The sequence below is a fragment of the Martes martes genome (genome assembly GCF_963455335.1).
Source record: "Martes martes genome assembly, chromosome: 14".
In the NCBI taxonomy this organism is placed as follows: Eukaryota; Metazoa; Chordata; class Mammalia; order Carnivora; family Mustelidae; genus Martes; species Martes martes.
The window spans coordinates 86,287,042-86,302,583 of NC_137902.1; the positions used below are offsets into that span (position 1 = coordinate 86,287,042).

General features: G+C 50.9%; 1 protein-coding gene across 2 annotated transcripts in view; it reads right to left on the minus strand.

Annotated features, from left to right (window-relative positions):
* NID1 (nidogen 1) overlaps positions 1-14,794 on the minus strand; it is a 78,665-nt gene extending 63,871 nt beyond the window's left edge. For both annotated transcript variants that reach the window (XM_080822693.1, XM_080822692.1), the window contains exon 1: positions 14,458-14,794. In XM_080822693.1, coding sequence (XP_080678819.1) covers positions 14,458-14,670 — 213 coding nt within the window. In that variant the 5' untranslated portion in view covers positions 14,671-14,794. The remainder of the gene's footprint in view (positions 1-14,457) is intronic.
* Positions 14,795-15,542: the final 748 nt, after the last annotated feature.

Below are 15,542 nucleotides of genomic sequence, written 5' to 3' on the forward strand. Positions count from 1 at the left end.
TTTGCAAACAGTTTAGTTTGCATGATTACCTTTGATAGAAATAAGGGTGACTGGTTCAGACAAACTAGTAACACAACCTTGTGGATGTCACATTCTACTCTTGTTCATTGTGTCTGAGGATTTGCTACATCCCTGTACACTGGACTGAATCCTCGATTCTTTGTGTTTCTTCAAATGTCTGGCTACACTTCTGGACTAACGTTTCCAATCTTCTCTCCCCCTTCTGATTTGGAATCACTACAAACAAAGACTGCCTTTGAATATCCCTGTAAGGGACCATACCAGGTCCTCCATACTGCCAAGAGAGCAGTTAAACTTCAGGGACTTGAACCACGGGTCTCCCAGTTAAAAAGGGTTCCTCCAGACCCTTGGAACTGCACCCCAGCTGGAGATATAAAATTAATTTCAACAAGGGACACAGATGGCATCTTGAGGTGGACAGACCTCCCAAGGTCATGGATCAAGATCTTCACCTCCTGGGGGGCCTTTTTGTCTTAGTCAGTGAAGTGTCTGACTCTTAATTTCAGCTCAGGTCTGAATCTCAGGGTCATGAGGTCAAGCCCTGCACCGGGCTCCACGCTAGGTGTGGAGTCTACTTAAAAAAAAAAAAAAAAGATTTTCATCGCCAATATGAAGTCTTTATTCCTTTTTCCTTTTCATCACCGTGTTTTCTCTCTGAATGCATGGGAAGGCAATGCTTCCGAAGTGTGGTGCCTGTCTCTGAATGTGTTGTTAAAGTAGCGCCTACCCAACAAAACCCTTAGACTCTCTCCCCAAAATTGTTCTTGGTAAGAGGACAGCCCTTGATTCTCTTTTAGCTGAGCAAGAAGGTGTCTGTGCCATGGCCAACATCACTTGCTGCACTTGGCTTAAGAAAGTGGCTCCTTCAAGGGGGTATTTCTTTGACTTACTTGATGCTAATTGGTTTGCTTCTCGGATGCCATCGCTCCGAAGTGCCCTCTAGACATTGGGAATTATCCTGCTTGTAATAATCATGGTGGTCTCCCTGAAACACTCTGGTGTTCTCTCTAAAGCTTTAAATGTTACGTTTGTAGCCACTAACCACCAAGCAAATGACCTTCTTAAGACTGATTCATCAGAGGGGCACTCGGGTGGCTCATTCATTAGGCGTGTGTCTTCGGCTCAGGTCATGATCCCAGGGTCCTGGGTCCTGGCCCAGCATCTGCATCCGGCTCCCTGCTCAGCGGGAAGCCTGCTTCTCCCTCTCCCACTCCCCCTGCTGTGTTCCCTCCTTCTCTGTCAAATAAATAAGTAAGATCTTAAAAAAAAAAAAAAAAAAAGACTAACTCATCAGAAAAGAAGCAAAGGGAACAACTGACTTAAAGAATGTAAACCCAAGGTCATGACCTGCAAATACTCTGGAAAGATTCAGCAAAAAGACATAATAATCTGTGAATACCATACAGAGGATGAGAAAAAAAACAACCAAGAACTCCAGAGCTGGGAAAAGGACTAATGCCTTAAGTTTTGATCACATCTCTTACGCTGAGAGCCTGATCAAGGGGAGAATTGCTGAAAACAAAACAAATCCCCACAAGATAACACGACCAAATGGAGTCGCTTATGCCAGGCTCCACATCACCCAAACCAAGACTTACCTTTTTTTTTAGCTTCAGAGGCAGACGTTAGTGATTCATCAGTCTCATATCATACCCGGTGCTCAGTATGTCATGTGCCCTCCTTAATGCGCATCACTGGTTACCCCACCCCCCCACCCATCCGGTATAGTTAAGAGTCTCTTATGAACCAAGATTTAACTAAAGTACAGTTTTGGCTTTCCCAAAAATGGACTCTAAAACCAATCAGGACTCGCCTGACCACACTAGCCAGAGATCTGGCGGACAGACCCTTCCCAACGTCCCAAGGAGAGGGGCCTTGCAACCACCAACCCCCTTTTGTACACAGCGGAACTTCCTTGTCCCTCTCCCTTCTGCTATGAAAGTCTCCTGTGTTGTACAGCTCCTCGGAGCTCATTTCTACCTGCTACTTTGGATACTGCCCAATTAGAGTTGATTTTTGTTCGAGTAAACCCTTAAAGTTTTTAATAAGCCTCAGTTCATTTTTTTTAAAGATTTTATTTAATTTGACAGAGATCACAGGTAGGCAGAGAGGCAGGCAGAGAGAGAGGAAGGGAAGCAGGCTCCCCGCTGAGCAGAGAGCCCGATGCGGGACTCGATCCCAGGACCCTGGGATCATGACCTGAGGTGAAGGCAGAGGCTTTAACCCACTGAGCCACCCAGGGGCCCCTCAGTTCATATTTTAACAACAGTTCGCGATTAGTACGTTGGAGCCCGGACTCAGGTGCCCTGACTCCCAATGGTCCCGCACACTCTCTGCTGTAGATGACACCACAGAACTGTTATGGATTGAACGTATTCCCGAGGAAGCCTTTCTGAAATATTGAGAGGAGAATAATAATAATAATAATAATAATGTTACATTATTGTCTACACCACTTCTTTATTGAAAACAGCTACTTCCAGTCCACTGACCAATGTAAATATTGCCCTGAAATCCTACTTAGAGTTTACACCGGGGAAAAAGACGCTCCTTTGGCAAAACTAAACTTCAGTGCAGTGTGCTCGTAGCACAGCTTAACGCGCCCTTTACAGAACATAGCGAGGGGCCCCTGAGTGGCTCAGTCGGTGGGGCTGACGACTCTCGATCTCAGGGTTGTGCGTTCGAGCCCCACGTTGGGTGTAGAGCTTACTTTCAATAAATAAAAGAAAGAAGGCACATACCTATTCTCTCGCTGCAAGGAACACACCAGACAACAGGCCGTGCATCCGGCTGCACAGGGCAGAACACGTCACTCCTGTCGCTCCTGTCACAAAACACCCGCGGGGGAATGCCCAGCCCCCCACAGCTGCCAGCTGGAGCCACTTACGTATCATTGTTTGAACTCAGCTGACGTGGTGAGGAGGATGGACAGAGCAACTAACTCGTGATGGGGAGTGTTTCCTGATCATCCTTAAAGACGGCAGGGATAAGGGGGGGGGGGTCACTCAGTAAATTGCACGTTAGACTCTTTACATGTCCCGTGCGCTCTGCGGACGTAGAAACGACCCTCTTTGTAGGCTTCAGTGAGTCTAGTAGCAGTGCCCAGGGCAGAAAGCAGCCAGCAAGAGTGGGGGATTCTTCAAAACAGATGTGGTTCAGAATACTGGACGCAGGCACAAATAAGAAACAAATGGGGTCGTTTTTACAAACGCAAACGGCTCTGCTGAGAAGACAATGAAATCGCCTGCTGTTGCAAAAGCAAACTCCACGGGTGGGGGGAAGCAGGAATTTAAGGTAAAATTAGTTGGGGTAAAGAACGGAAAGGCAACAAACATTTACGAGGCTGCTGAGCCCGAGGTCCTTTACTAACGCGGTCCGCCTTGTTCAAAATGGAATACAAGCAGCCTTCTTTTCACATATATAAAAAAGACAAGGAAATGACACTCAATTTGACCTAATGTCATATAGCCAGCAAGCCACGCAACCAAGATTTGAACCCATTCCCCCTCTTTTGTTATGTTTGGCTGCTAGTGCGGAAGATTCTTGAGCCAAAGTCATGGAAATTGCAAAGTTTCGTTGGAAAGCCTGGGTAGCTAGAAACAATGAAAAAACTAGAAGGGCCCAAGGAAAAAAAAGCTTGGGAAAGAAGCCCAGGAAACAGCCAGGTCCATAATACCATCAAGGAAGAGGTTGACTGGGGTGCCTGGGTGGCTCAGCGGGTTAAGCCTCTGGGTCGGCTCAGGTCATGATCCCAGGGTCCTGGGATCGAGCCCCGCATCGGGCTCTCCGCTCAGCAGGGAGCCTGCTTCCTACTCTCTCTCTCTGCCTGCCTGTGACCTCTCTCTGTCAAATAAATAAATAAAATCTTTTTAAAAGAAAGAAAGAAAGAAGTTGACTGAAATTTCAAGCCTAGGACAACTAAGGGACCTGGGCCCTGACCCACTTTCGAGGTACTTTACAGTTTATGAAGCACCTTTATTCCAGGTATTGGATTCAATCTAGTAAAGTAGGCATTAATATCATCTTCATTCTCCATTTCAGAAAAACTGAGTTTCAGTTTACAGGTCTTGCCTAAGATCATACACTAGAAATGCCAGAACAAAACTCTTGAGTCCGAATTGCAATTTTTTTCCGTTAACCCCACAGAGCCAGAGAAATGGCTCTGGCTTGAATTAGAAATAAAAACAAAAGTCTTAGCGTATAAAAACAAGGGACAACCTAGGGGTAATAGTTAAGAGATGTGTCAGTGTTTTTAACTTAATCCAGTTAACACCTAATGAGAGACTTTGGATCGATCACCCATCTCTCCTGTGCGACATTACCTGAGGAACCTTCCAACATTTAAAAACGGCGGAGTCTTTAAACGTCCACTTCTCGTTCGTCTATCAAAAAGGGGGGAGAAATGTCCCTCAGGATTCCAGAACAAAAGCCGGTCAGGGAAAGGGAGGAAGGGCTTGTCTAAACTCTCAGTCGCTGGGGAGAAGCAGGCTCCTCTTTGGCACTTTGGAGGTAGATATCCAAAGTTTACCAAGTGGAGCCCCAGAAACTCCCCTAATGTGGATTACACCACTACTTAAATTGAACACCAATCCCTTCATTTGAACGTTAGAAATTGCAGAGAAAGAATTAAGTCTCCATCTGCCTTTCCAGAATGAGCCGCGTGTCAGTATCACCCAAAAGCCCCAGCCGATGAGGGCAAGCTTCCCTTTACAGAAGTACAGCAACTAATAAATGTAGAAATCATGACAGAAACAAAAAAGCTAACCACAAAACAAACTAAAACACCACTTGGCAGCACTTAACTTAATAATTGATTCAAGCAAAAGTCATCAATGGATACTAAGATTAATTCAAAGGTTGGTGGGAAAGGGACCGCTGCGTAAGGCTGAAGTGTCATCCCACAGCTCGGGGTTCGCAAGGGGAAAACATGACAGACACGATCCGGCTGTCATCTCATCAGCAGGAGCCGCTAGTACAGTAATAACCAGACATCACTCGTTTCCCGATGTTGTAACATATGTGACTTCACTCATAAAGTATCCTAAGTAGTTTAACCTACTCTGTAATAAAAATACTAATATCCCAAATAAGAAATAAGCAAAGGACTTGAAAATGTTCTCCAAAGATGTATAAATGGCCAATAAACACATGAAAAGATGCTCAACCTCACCAGCCATCAGGGAAATGCAAATCAAAATCATAGCAAGGGGGCGCCTGGGTGGCTCAGTGGGTTAAGCCTCTGCCTTCGGCTTAGGTCATGGTCTCTGGGTCTTGGGATCGAGCCCCGCATTGGGCTCTCTGCTCAGCAGGGAGCCTGCTTCCTCCTCTCTCTCTCTCTCTCTCTCTCTCTGCCTACTTGTGATCTCTGTCAAGTAAATAAATAAAATCTTTTTAAAAAGTAATAAAACAAAATTGTAAGTGTTTTCTAAAGGAAAAAAAGAGTTTAACCTGAATATTTTCAAGATGGCCAGTTTTCAGGAAATACAGAGATGGAATTAACAAGCCAAACCCCCTTCCAGAGAAACAGTGGAATGCAGAAGGTGGGGCATCCTACAGGACAACAGGCAGTGATTCTTAAATAAACCGATGAATCAAATGGGGGAGGTCAAGATTAAAACAGACTAAAGAGGGGCCCCTGGGTGGCACAGTCAGTTGAGCCTCCTACTTTTGGTTTCCACTCAGGTCGTGATCTCAGGGTCGTGAGTCGGAGCCTCTGTCGGGCTCCGCACTCAGTGCAGAATCCGCCTCGGATCCTTCCTCCCGTCCCCGCTGCCCTCCCCCTGGTGTGCACAAGCGTCCATGCTCTCTGTCTCTTTTGAATAAATAAAATCTTTTAAAAAACCAAAAAACAAAAAACAGACTAAAGAGACATAGTTCCATGGAATGTTTGTCTTTCTTTCGACCCGTCTGAATAAGTCTAGCTGTAAAGGGCAGCTTCGGGACGACTGCAGAGCTCTGATACGGAATGGACATAAACTGATAATAGGGAATTATTATTGATTTTGTTATGTGTGATAGTGGTAGGCTGGTTATATAGAGAAATGCTTATTATTTTAGGACTGCATACTAAAACATTTAGTGATGTAAATCACGAAGACTGTAAATTTACCTTGGATACACCAGCAAAGGGAAATTAATGAAACAAATATGGAAACTGAAAGCAACCGCTATTAGGTAATGTGCCTGTGGGCGCTCCTGGTATCATTTTCTCCCCTTTATGTGTGTGTTCGAAACATTTATAATTAAAAACTAAATGGAAGGGGCGCCTGGGTGGCTCAGTGGGTTAAGGCCTCTGCCTTCGGCTCGGGTCATGATCCCAGGGTCCTGGGATCGAGCCCCATGTCGGGCTCTCTGCTCGGCGGGGAGCCTGTTTCCTCTCTCTCTCTCTGCCTGCCTCTCTGCCTACTTGTGATCTGTCTGTCAAATAAATAAATAAAATCTTTAAAAAAAAAAAACTAAATGGAAGAAAAAAATTTACTTGAAGACAAAAGCAGTTATGAAACCTCCTCCCAAGGGGCTAAGAACCGGCTTCCCTCACACGCAACGCGGAGGGGGGCGCGGGTCATGCCGTGGGGAGGCGTCTGATGCACTGGCGGGTCCTCTCGTGCAGTCGTGAGCCGTGGATGCGCGCGTGACCTTCAGAGACCATTGCGCAATGCCCCTCAGCACTGCAGCCCCACAATCCCAGCCCAGAAGCGTGTACAGAACGGGGACTCCTAAGATACCATCAAATAAATAAATGAATGGAAGGAAAAAGAAAGGAAAAGAAGAAAGTGTTATCCAATGTGGCACAGTATAAAGACCACAGCACTGGCAGCCAGAGGATCAGAGTTCGAGCGCCAGCCCGTACTCGGTAGGAGAATTCCGACAAGTCCCTTAGCTGGGCAGGTCACTTTGCTGCTCTACTATAGGATGCTCATCCCATGACCCGCCTGAGCTACCTCGCAGGGCTGCTGTGGGTCTCAGATGGGATAACACGCGAGCAAGACCCCTTGCTCCCACCTTCCAGAGAGGTCTGGAACCTACCACCGCCACCACCTCTCATCTGGATTCTCTCTTCCTCCTCCACTCTGTCCCCCCAAATCCTCCGCCGGGGAGACAGCATAAATTTCTAAAACTTTTTATAACCAGACGACTCACACCGGAAAATTTCAACACACAAAGGAGACCAGCAGCCGAACACCCGGCCCCTCATCCATCAGCTCCTGCGATTACCAATAACCTCCCGCTCCCGATCCACCCATCCCTCCCACACGTGTGCATGTTTATTTTTCCTTTGTTGAAGTAGTTTAGATTTTATTTAAAAAATAAATTTTAGGGGCACCTGAGAGGCTCAGTGGGTTAAAGCCTCTGCTTTCGGCTCGGGTCATGATCTCAGGGTCCTGGGATCGAGCCCCGCATGGGGCTCTCTGCTCGGCAGGGGGCCTGCTTCCTCCTCTCTCTTTGCCTGCCTCTGCCTACTTGTGATCTCGCTCTGTCAAATAAATAAAATCTTAAAATAAATAGATAAATAAATAAATTTTATTTTATTTATTTAATAAAATCTCGGACATCAAATCATTTCACTTGTCAATCTTTCCCTAGGCATCTCTTCTAGAAAAGCAATGGGTCTCAAAGATGTCCTTTCATGGCTACTTTGTTTCAGTCAGGACCCAACAAGGGCCACTTGGTTAACATGCTTCTTAAATCTCTTTTAATCGATAGGGGTTCTCCCTCCTTTTTCTCCCATGCCATTTTTTTGTTGAAGAAAGTCGAATCTTCTCAAAATAAATCATGTCTCTCCTCTACTTAGAAAGTTCTAATGGTAGCCCACTGCTTAACAGAATAAGATGAAAAATGCCTAGCATTCATTCACTCATTCATTCATTAGATAAATCGTAACAGAGCCGCCCACTGTGTGCCACGGGCTGCTAGCAAACCAGGGAACGGGGGCAAATATGGCCAAACCCTGCCTTCCTAGGGCTCAGACTCTAGGGGAAAAGAGAGCCAACAAACAGGTAGGCGAATAAATGAACGGCCTGGTTTTTAGGAAGGGATGCGTGCCATGATGAAAATAAGGCACGACGGAAAAACAATCACAAAGGGGGTCCGCGTGTGAGCAGAGCCCGCATGACAGGAAGGTGCGGCCACGGGACATCAGGGCCACGTGTCCCAGGCAGAGGGAAGCCGAGTACCAAGGCCCAGATGGGACAAGCTGGCTGTGGGGTGGGGGGGCCAGGCTGGTGCGGCTGGAGCCTGGCTGGCGAGGGGAACCGAGAGAGGGGTGGGGGCCGGGGACCAGCTGGGCGGGGCCACGTGAGGCTTTGGGGGCACGGTGGGAAGTCTGGAAGCCCTGCCCTGCGCAGTGCCCCTCGGGGAGGGCTCCGACCCGGGGTGACAAAGTCTCATTTAGCTCTGCCGGGTCCCTCTGCAGGCCCGCCCCGTCACACTCTGGATTTCGTGTCATTCCTGTGATGTCCCAGGCTCCTTCTCTCGACACCCACGGTCTCATACCCGGTGACGTTCCCCCCGTTTGCACCACAGTCCTGAGCCAGGGCTCAGCTCTACTCGTCCCGCAGCTCCAGCTGGGCTGGGAAGGGTCTGCTTGGACCCCTCCAGCCAGCTCAGGTGCCACCACAATGTGAGGACGGCCTTCTCCCTCGTAGCACACCTCACAGGGGCAACTGGCCAATTATTGGTATAGTTACCGGTTTAATGTCCGTCTTCCCCAGCGGGCTGACAGCCCTGTGAGCGCGGAAACAAGCCGATGTTGTTTCAGTCCGCATCTCTGAAGCTCGCACGGTGCCCGGCACAGCAGGCGGCAGACGAAGTGTTTGCTGCGTGAATAGGTGGCCTCTGCTAACACTGCACCGCATCTTACCAGAAATAATATCCAGTGTCTGGAAATAGTGCCTGTGACTACTCAACACCAAGTCACTCAAAGAATATGAAAAATCCAAAATCTGGGGCGCCTGGGTGGCTCAGTCGTTAAGCATCTGCCTTCTGCTCAGGTCATGATCCCAGCATCCTTGGATGGAGCCCGGCATTGGGCTCCCTGCTCAGCAGGAAGCCTGCTTCTCCGTCTCTCACTCCCCCTGCTTCTACTTTTTTTAATTTTTTTAAAAGATTTTATTTATTTGACAGCAGAGATCATAAGTAGGCAGAGAGGCAGAAAGAGGAGGAAGCAGGCTCCCGGCTGAGCAGGGAGCCCAATGTGGGGCTCGATCCCAGGACCCTGAGATCATGACCAGAGCAGAAGATAGAGGCTTTAACCCTCTGAGCCACCCAGGTGCCGCTCCCCCTGCCTCTGCTCCCTCTCTTGCTGTCAAAAAAATAAGTAAAATCTTTAAAAAAAAAAAAATCCAGAATTAGATGGGGCTCAGAGCTAACCTTGTCAAGCCTCTCCATTTTATAAGTAACAAGGCCAGAAACAAGAGGGTGAGACATGAAGGGATCTGACCTCAATTATAAGTTGAACAACGGGGTGCCTGGCTGGCTCAGTTGGGAGAGCACGTGACTCCTGATCTCGGGGTTGGGGGTTCAAGGTGCCACGAGCACTAGCGTTACCTCCATGGAACAGACTGTCTCATTTAGGAGATCGAGAGTAATTTAAAGAGCTGATGCTTCCGGTCTGTGTTTATATAGATAAGTTGCACTCCAGTTACAGTAGGAACACAGTGTACGGCCTGAAAGCCGAAACACTATTTGTACAGGATGCTTTCTCTTGCCTTGCTGTACGTCCCCATACATTAAGAAATTCCAGGGAGCTGGGGCGCCTGGGGGGCTCAGTGGGTTAAGCCTCTGCCTTCTCTCAGGTCATGATCCCAGGGTCCTGGGATGGAGTCCCATGTTGGGCTCCTAGTGCTCAGTGGGAGGCTGACTCTCCCTCTGCCTCTGCCCCTCCCCATGTTTGTGCTCTCTTTCATGTACCCACACGCGAGCTCTCAAAAAATAAATAAATAAAATCTTAAATTTTTTTTAAAATTTTATTTATTTATTTGACAGACAGAGAGATCACAAGTAGGCAGAAAGGCAGGCAGAGAGAGGGGGGAAGCAGGCTCCCTGCCGAGCAGACAGCCCGATGTGGGACTCGATCCCTGGACCCTGAGATCACGACCCGAGCCGAAGGCAGAGGCCCAACCCACTGAGTCACCCAGGTGCCCCATAAATAAATGAAATCTTAAAAAAAAAAAAAATCCAGGGAGTTTTCACCTTGACAGATTTCATGGTTCTACACATTTGCGTGTAAAAGTACAAGAGGCATGTTTTTGTAAAGAAGCCTCTGACAGAGCTAGCGTGAGCCTGTTACATACGAAACGTCCTTCTCAAAAGTTACATGAAAAATATAGCACCAAAGTACTACAAGAATAAAATAGAGAATAAAGGTTTTGACTATACACACACACACACACACACACACACACACTCTCTCTCTCTCTCACTCTCAGCTATTAATGAAGAAGAAAGCCCATAGTTTGAGAGCACATTACCACATGATAAGCTGTTTAAATACATGAATTCAGGGATATTCAAAACTCCACGAGAAAGGCAGTGATGTCTCTGTTTTTCAGATGAACAAACCACGGCTTTCAGAGGTTGGATAACTTATCCCGGATCCACAAGTCAGTGGCAGAAGGGAGAGTCAAGACCACACATATCGGGCTGCAGAGACCTCCCTTTTTCTACATCACCTACTGATACTCCAGGTGAACAGATAAAATGAAAATGAAGACAGACGAACCATTTGTCAATATGTTAAGCTCCAAATCAGACAGCACCAGCGTTCAGAGAGTTTAAGGACTGAGAGATGAGTGCGGTCGCTGGCTCGAGTCAGGTAGGAAGGAAGAAGCACTTACGTTGACTCTGAGAGAATGGCAGAGAATCTGAGAGCTAAGAGGTAAATTAAGTGGAAGAATAAAAGAATAAGCAAAAGGCAAAAGTAAGGCGTAATTTACTCTCTGCAAAGGGTTAAGGCAAAGCTAGAAATGAAGCCAAATGGTAGGCTGAGGCTCTGCTCCCAAGCCAAAGAGCCCATGGTCTTCTGAAATCAGGATGGGGGTGGGGGTGGGGGGAGCTTCTTGTGTCATTGCCGACAGGACAAGAAAGATACAGATGAGAGGGCCTGCCACGAACGTGAAGGCATCATGGGGAACCGAGCACCATGTTATTCAAGCCAATGGGCAACTCGCAGTCTTCACCTTGGGGGCCCATTTAACATGATGGTTCACTCTCTCCCCCTCAATACACTTTCCTCATTTGGCTTCCAGGACTCCTCCTCGTTGAATTTCCTCTCACCTCCCTGGCCATGCCCTGTCAGCCTCCATTGCTGTCTCCTCTTCTCCCTGATCTGTTGGAGGCCCCCTGGGACCTTCTCTATCTACATACACTCCCGTGGTGGGATTCATTTAGTTCTCTTGTTTTAGATGCCATCTATGTGCCAAGGACTTCCAAGTTTATATTCAAAGTCTAGGAGTCTCTTCTAAATTCCCGACTCCTACCCAACTGCCCACTCCATCCCAGACCCCTAACATTTGTGGTATATCACCTACTAAAATACTATATAATTTACTTTATTGTGTTTGCTGTTTATTTTCTTGGTCCCATTCCCTTGCTAGAACGTAAGCTACTTGAGGATAGGATTCTTTGTTTTGGTCACTTGCATTTTAAGTGCCTAAAATAGTACCTGGCTCTTGATAAGTATTTGCAGAATAAATGGATAAAGGGATGGCATAAGGTAGCCTCGAGGCAATGTAAGAACCCTCACAAGGCACCGCAAGCAAGGAAAAGCAAGTGGCAGTGACAGTAGCTGAGGGGAGGAGGGACATGAGTACTTCTCGGTTTGCCACGCGGAACCTCAAGTGACCAGACAGGCATTTGGGTGGAAACATCTGGTAGGATTTTGGAATTCTGGGACCAGTGTTTATTATTATTTCTTCATCTGAAAAGAAGGGTGGGTTGTTTTGAGGAGTAAATAACCTAAAACTAACAAGTCCCTGACACACGGAGGTACATTCACCCAATAATTGTTTTCCTTCTCAGGGACCATTCATTCTCTCAGCCAATGCCCGGGATGGCACAGACCACCTAGCTCCTGTGCACATTCCCATCCATTCCCCTGTTCACTCTGGGCTACTGCACTGGGTCCCCCTGGACTCATGAAGCCCTCCCTTCTCAGCCCTTTTTGAGGACTGCCTCGCCCGGGGCCACACTTCCTTCCAGGGCAACCCTTACCCAAGGACTGACTAATCAACCCACTGATCACTGTGAGGCGCCATGAGTCCTCTCAGACCTAAAAGCTTGGGAAAGCCATCGCACCTCAGAGCTCCCAGGGGTTGGCTGAGACCTGTGCCAGGACTGCCAGCCACTCAGCGTCAGCCGATCAGTCCCTCTGCACCTCCCTCCCCTCCAGAGGGGTGGATGTGAGGTGCTCACCCCTCCCAATGAAATAACCTGCCTGCTGATCGCCATTTCAGACCCAGTTTCCTGGCAACCCAACCCGTGGCAGACAGAACATCCAACAGAGCTCTGGGATTCTTTCTCATTGAAATGCAGATTAAACCTACGGGGACCAGGAAGGTATGGTTGGACGGGAAATCCTTTTTTAGCAATAGATTTTTCTAGGTTTTTAGAATGTGATGTGGTTAATCTGATGCCACAAATAAAGGGGGAGGAGGTCCCAAATTTAACAATAGAATTCAGTGGGTCTGTTAAGAAGGAAAAGAAATTCTTTTTATTTTCAATAACCCCTAACTGGTATTTAGCATTTCCTTCCATTATGAATGCAGGCAACAAAGTATAGCAGTAACTCTTAATGAGCTCACCACAAAGAGAAGTCCCAGATATTCGCATGTCACATTTTAGTCAGGGGCAGGTGTCTTCAAATATTGTTTACTGTCCAATGTTGAAAATTCAGTAATTATGTGACCCCCCACTGGACACATTGTGACACACACTTAATAACGTTAGAAATAAGCACATATGGGGTGCCTGGGTGGCACAGTTGGCTAAGTGTCTGCCTTGGGCCTGGGGCATGATCTGGGAGTCCTGGGATGGAGTCCCGCACCCGGCTCCCTGCTCAGTGCGAGGCTGCTTCTCCCTCTCCCTCCGCTCCTCCTCCGATCCTGACTGCGCTCGCTCGCGCTCTCGCTCTCTCTCTTGCTCACTCTCTCAAATAAAAAGTAAGATCTTTTTTTTTTTCCAAGTAAGCACGTATATTATTATTTCAGGCCCTTTTTGTTTTAATATTTTTATCTGGATTTCAACATAATGATTTCCTGGGCAATCCTGCAGATTTTAGTTTATGTTTAGTTTAGTTTATGTGATTAAAAATATAATGGCAGGGGGCGCCTGGGTGGCTCAGCGGGTTAAGCCTCTGCCTTCGGCCCGGGTCGTGATCTCAGGGTCCTGGGGTCGAGCCCCGCATCAGGCTCTCCGCTTGGCGGGAAGCCTGCTTCCCGCTCGCTCTCCGTCTGCCTCTCTGCCTGCTTGTGATCTCTCTCTCTGTGTCAAATAAATAAATAAATAATCTTTAAAAAATAAAAAAAATAAAAACATAATGGCAGGACAGACTCCAGCCGCCGTCTGCGCCCCCCCCCCCGCCCCGCCTCTGGACCGCGCTCCGCGTTCCGTGAACTCCGCATGGCGCGCGGCTGGGGAAGGCGGCGGCACCGAAGGACCTCACCGAGGTGACAGCGTCCCCGGGCCCGGCCAGTCCCGAGAGGCCTCCGAAGAGCTAAAGGCCCCCCGGGCCCGCTCCCGGCGGGGCCCCCCACGGTGACAACGCTCCGCTACAGGACACTGGACCTCCGGGTCGCCCCGCTTTCCCAGCCCGAAACTCTGGACTAAAACGAGCTCAGCGGGGAGCGGACTCGCGGCCGGGGCAGGTCCGGGGTCCGCACGCAAACGCCGGCTCCCGCGGTCGTTCCCTGCCCCGCGCCCTCGGAAGTCCCAGGGCCCGCGCGCCGCCCGGGACCCAGCTCCGGCCTCTGCCCTGCGAAGGCTCCGCGCTCGCGCCGGGCTCCTCCCGGGCCGCGTCCGGTCCCCGCAGGCCCAGGACGGCGGCGAGCCGAGGCCCGACTTCCCGGCGGCGGTGCCGCCCACAGCTGCGGGAGGGGAGACTCCGCCCGGGGTCCCGGGGTCCCGCGACGCCTGCGTTTCCCGGTCGGGCAGGGCGCGCGCGAGGCCGCGGGGACGGGGCGAGCTCCCCACCCCCGCGCGCTCCTCCGGCGGCCGCGGCCAGGCGCGCGGAGACCTCGGCCGCCCGGGGGAGGCGGGGAGCCCGCGAGGGCCGGGGGAGCCCGCGCCCCGCGCCCCGCGCCCCGCGCCCCGCGCCCCCGCCCCCGACGCCCACGTCCGTCCGGCCCGCGGGCGTCCCCGTCGGCTCCCGCCTCCCTTCCGACGGCGGCTCGGCCCCGCGCCTTCCCCCCGCGCCGCCCCCGGCCCGGAGGCCGCACTCACGTAGACCGCGTCGACGCCGGATTTGTCGAAGAAGCGCAGCGGCTGCCTCAGCTCCAGGGCTGGGGAGACGCGGTCGTCCCCCGCCTCCAGCTCCCGGTCCCCGTGTCCCGGGCCGAACGGGAAGAGCTCCTGGCGGCTCAGGCAGCCCCCGGGCCCGGCCAGCAGCAGCTGCAGCAGCAGCGCCCGCGTCCACGCAGCCCCGCTCCGGCGCATCGCGGCCAGCGTGCTCCCGAACCGAAGTCCTGCAAAGCGGGCGGCTCCGCGGGCCAGTCTGCGGGAGGCGGAGCCGTAACCGGACCCTCGGCAGCCCCTACGCGCCTCCCGCCTCCGGCGTCCCCACCCCGGGAACGAGGGGAGGGCGCGAGGGGAGATGCGAGCGCCCCGCCCCGTCCACAGGGCGCGCCGCCGAGGCTGCCCAATGGCCGCGCGGGGGAGGGCGAGGGGCGCCGCCGACTCCCCCTGCGGCTCCGGCGGCGTCGCCCTGGACCCCGCGGGGCCGCGGGCGCTGGTGGCCGCGATGCCCGAAGCCAGCCCGGGTGCCACGGAAGAGCGGGGCGGGGGCTTTGCGCCGCGGTCCTCGGGTCAGGGATAAGGCGGAGGGCGGGCTGCGTGGACATGCTCCGGGTTCAGGAACACTGTCGCCGCCGGTGCTGCTGGCGGCGTCCGGAGGTCGGACCCGCTGGGTCGGACTCGCGGGCAGAGGGAGTAGGTGTGCGGGAAGGGGCTGGGCCGGGAGCGCGTTCCTTTATCCAGCCCGTTTCTCCACGTTATTGAGCCCCAGATCTCTGCTTGGTGACGTGGAAGTTCGGCCAAAACATGGGGTCCCACCCTCCGAGACCAGGTCACGAGTGTGTAAGATGATGTGGTGTGAGGTGCGGTGGGGTCCCCGAGTAATAGAGGATATTAGGGCTGGAATAGTGGCCAAGGAGAGCTTCCTGGGGGGTGTGGGGTCAAACGAGGTCTTCTGGAAGGGACGGCATTTCATCAGGAGGCTGGGGAAGGGGCGTTCTGGAAAGTGGAGCTGTGGGTGGTTTGCCTTGACGCAAGGCACCATCCCCCAGCCGAGAATTTGGAGAATGGCTGTT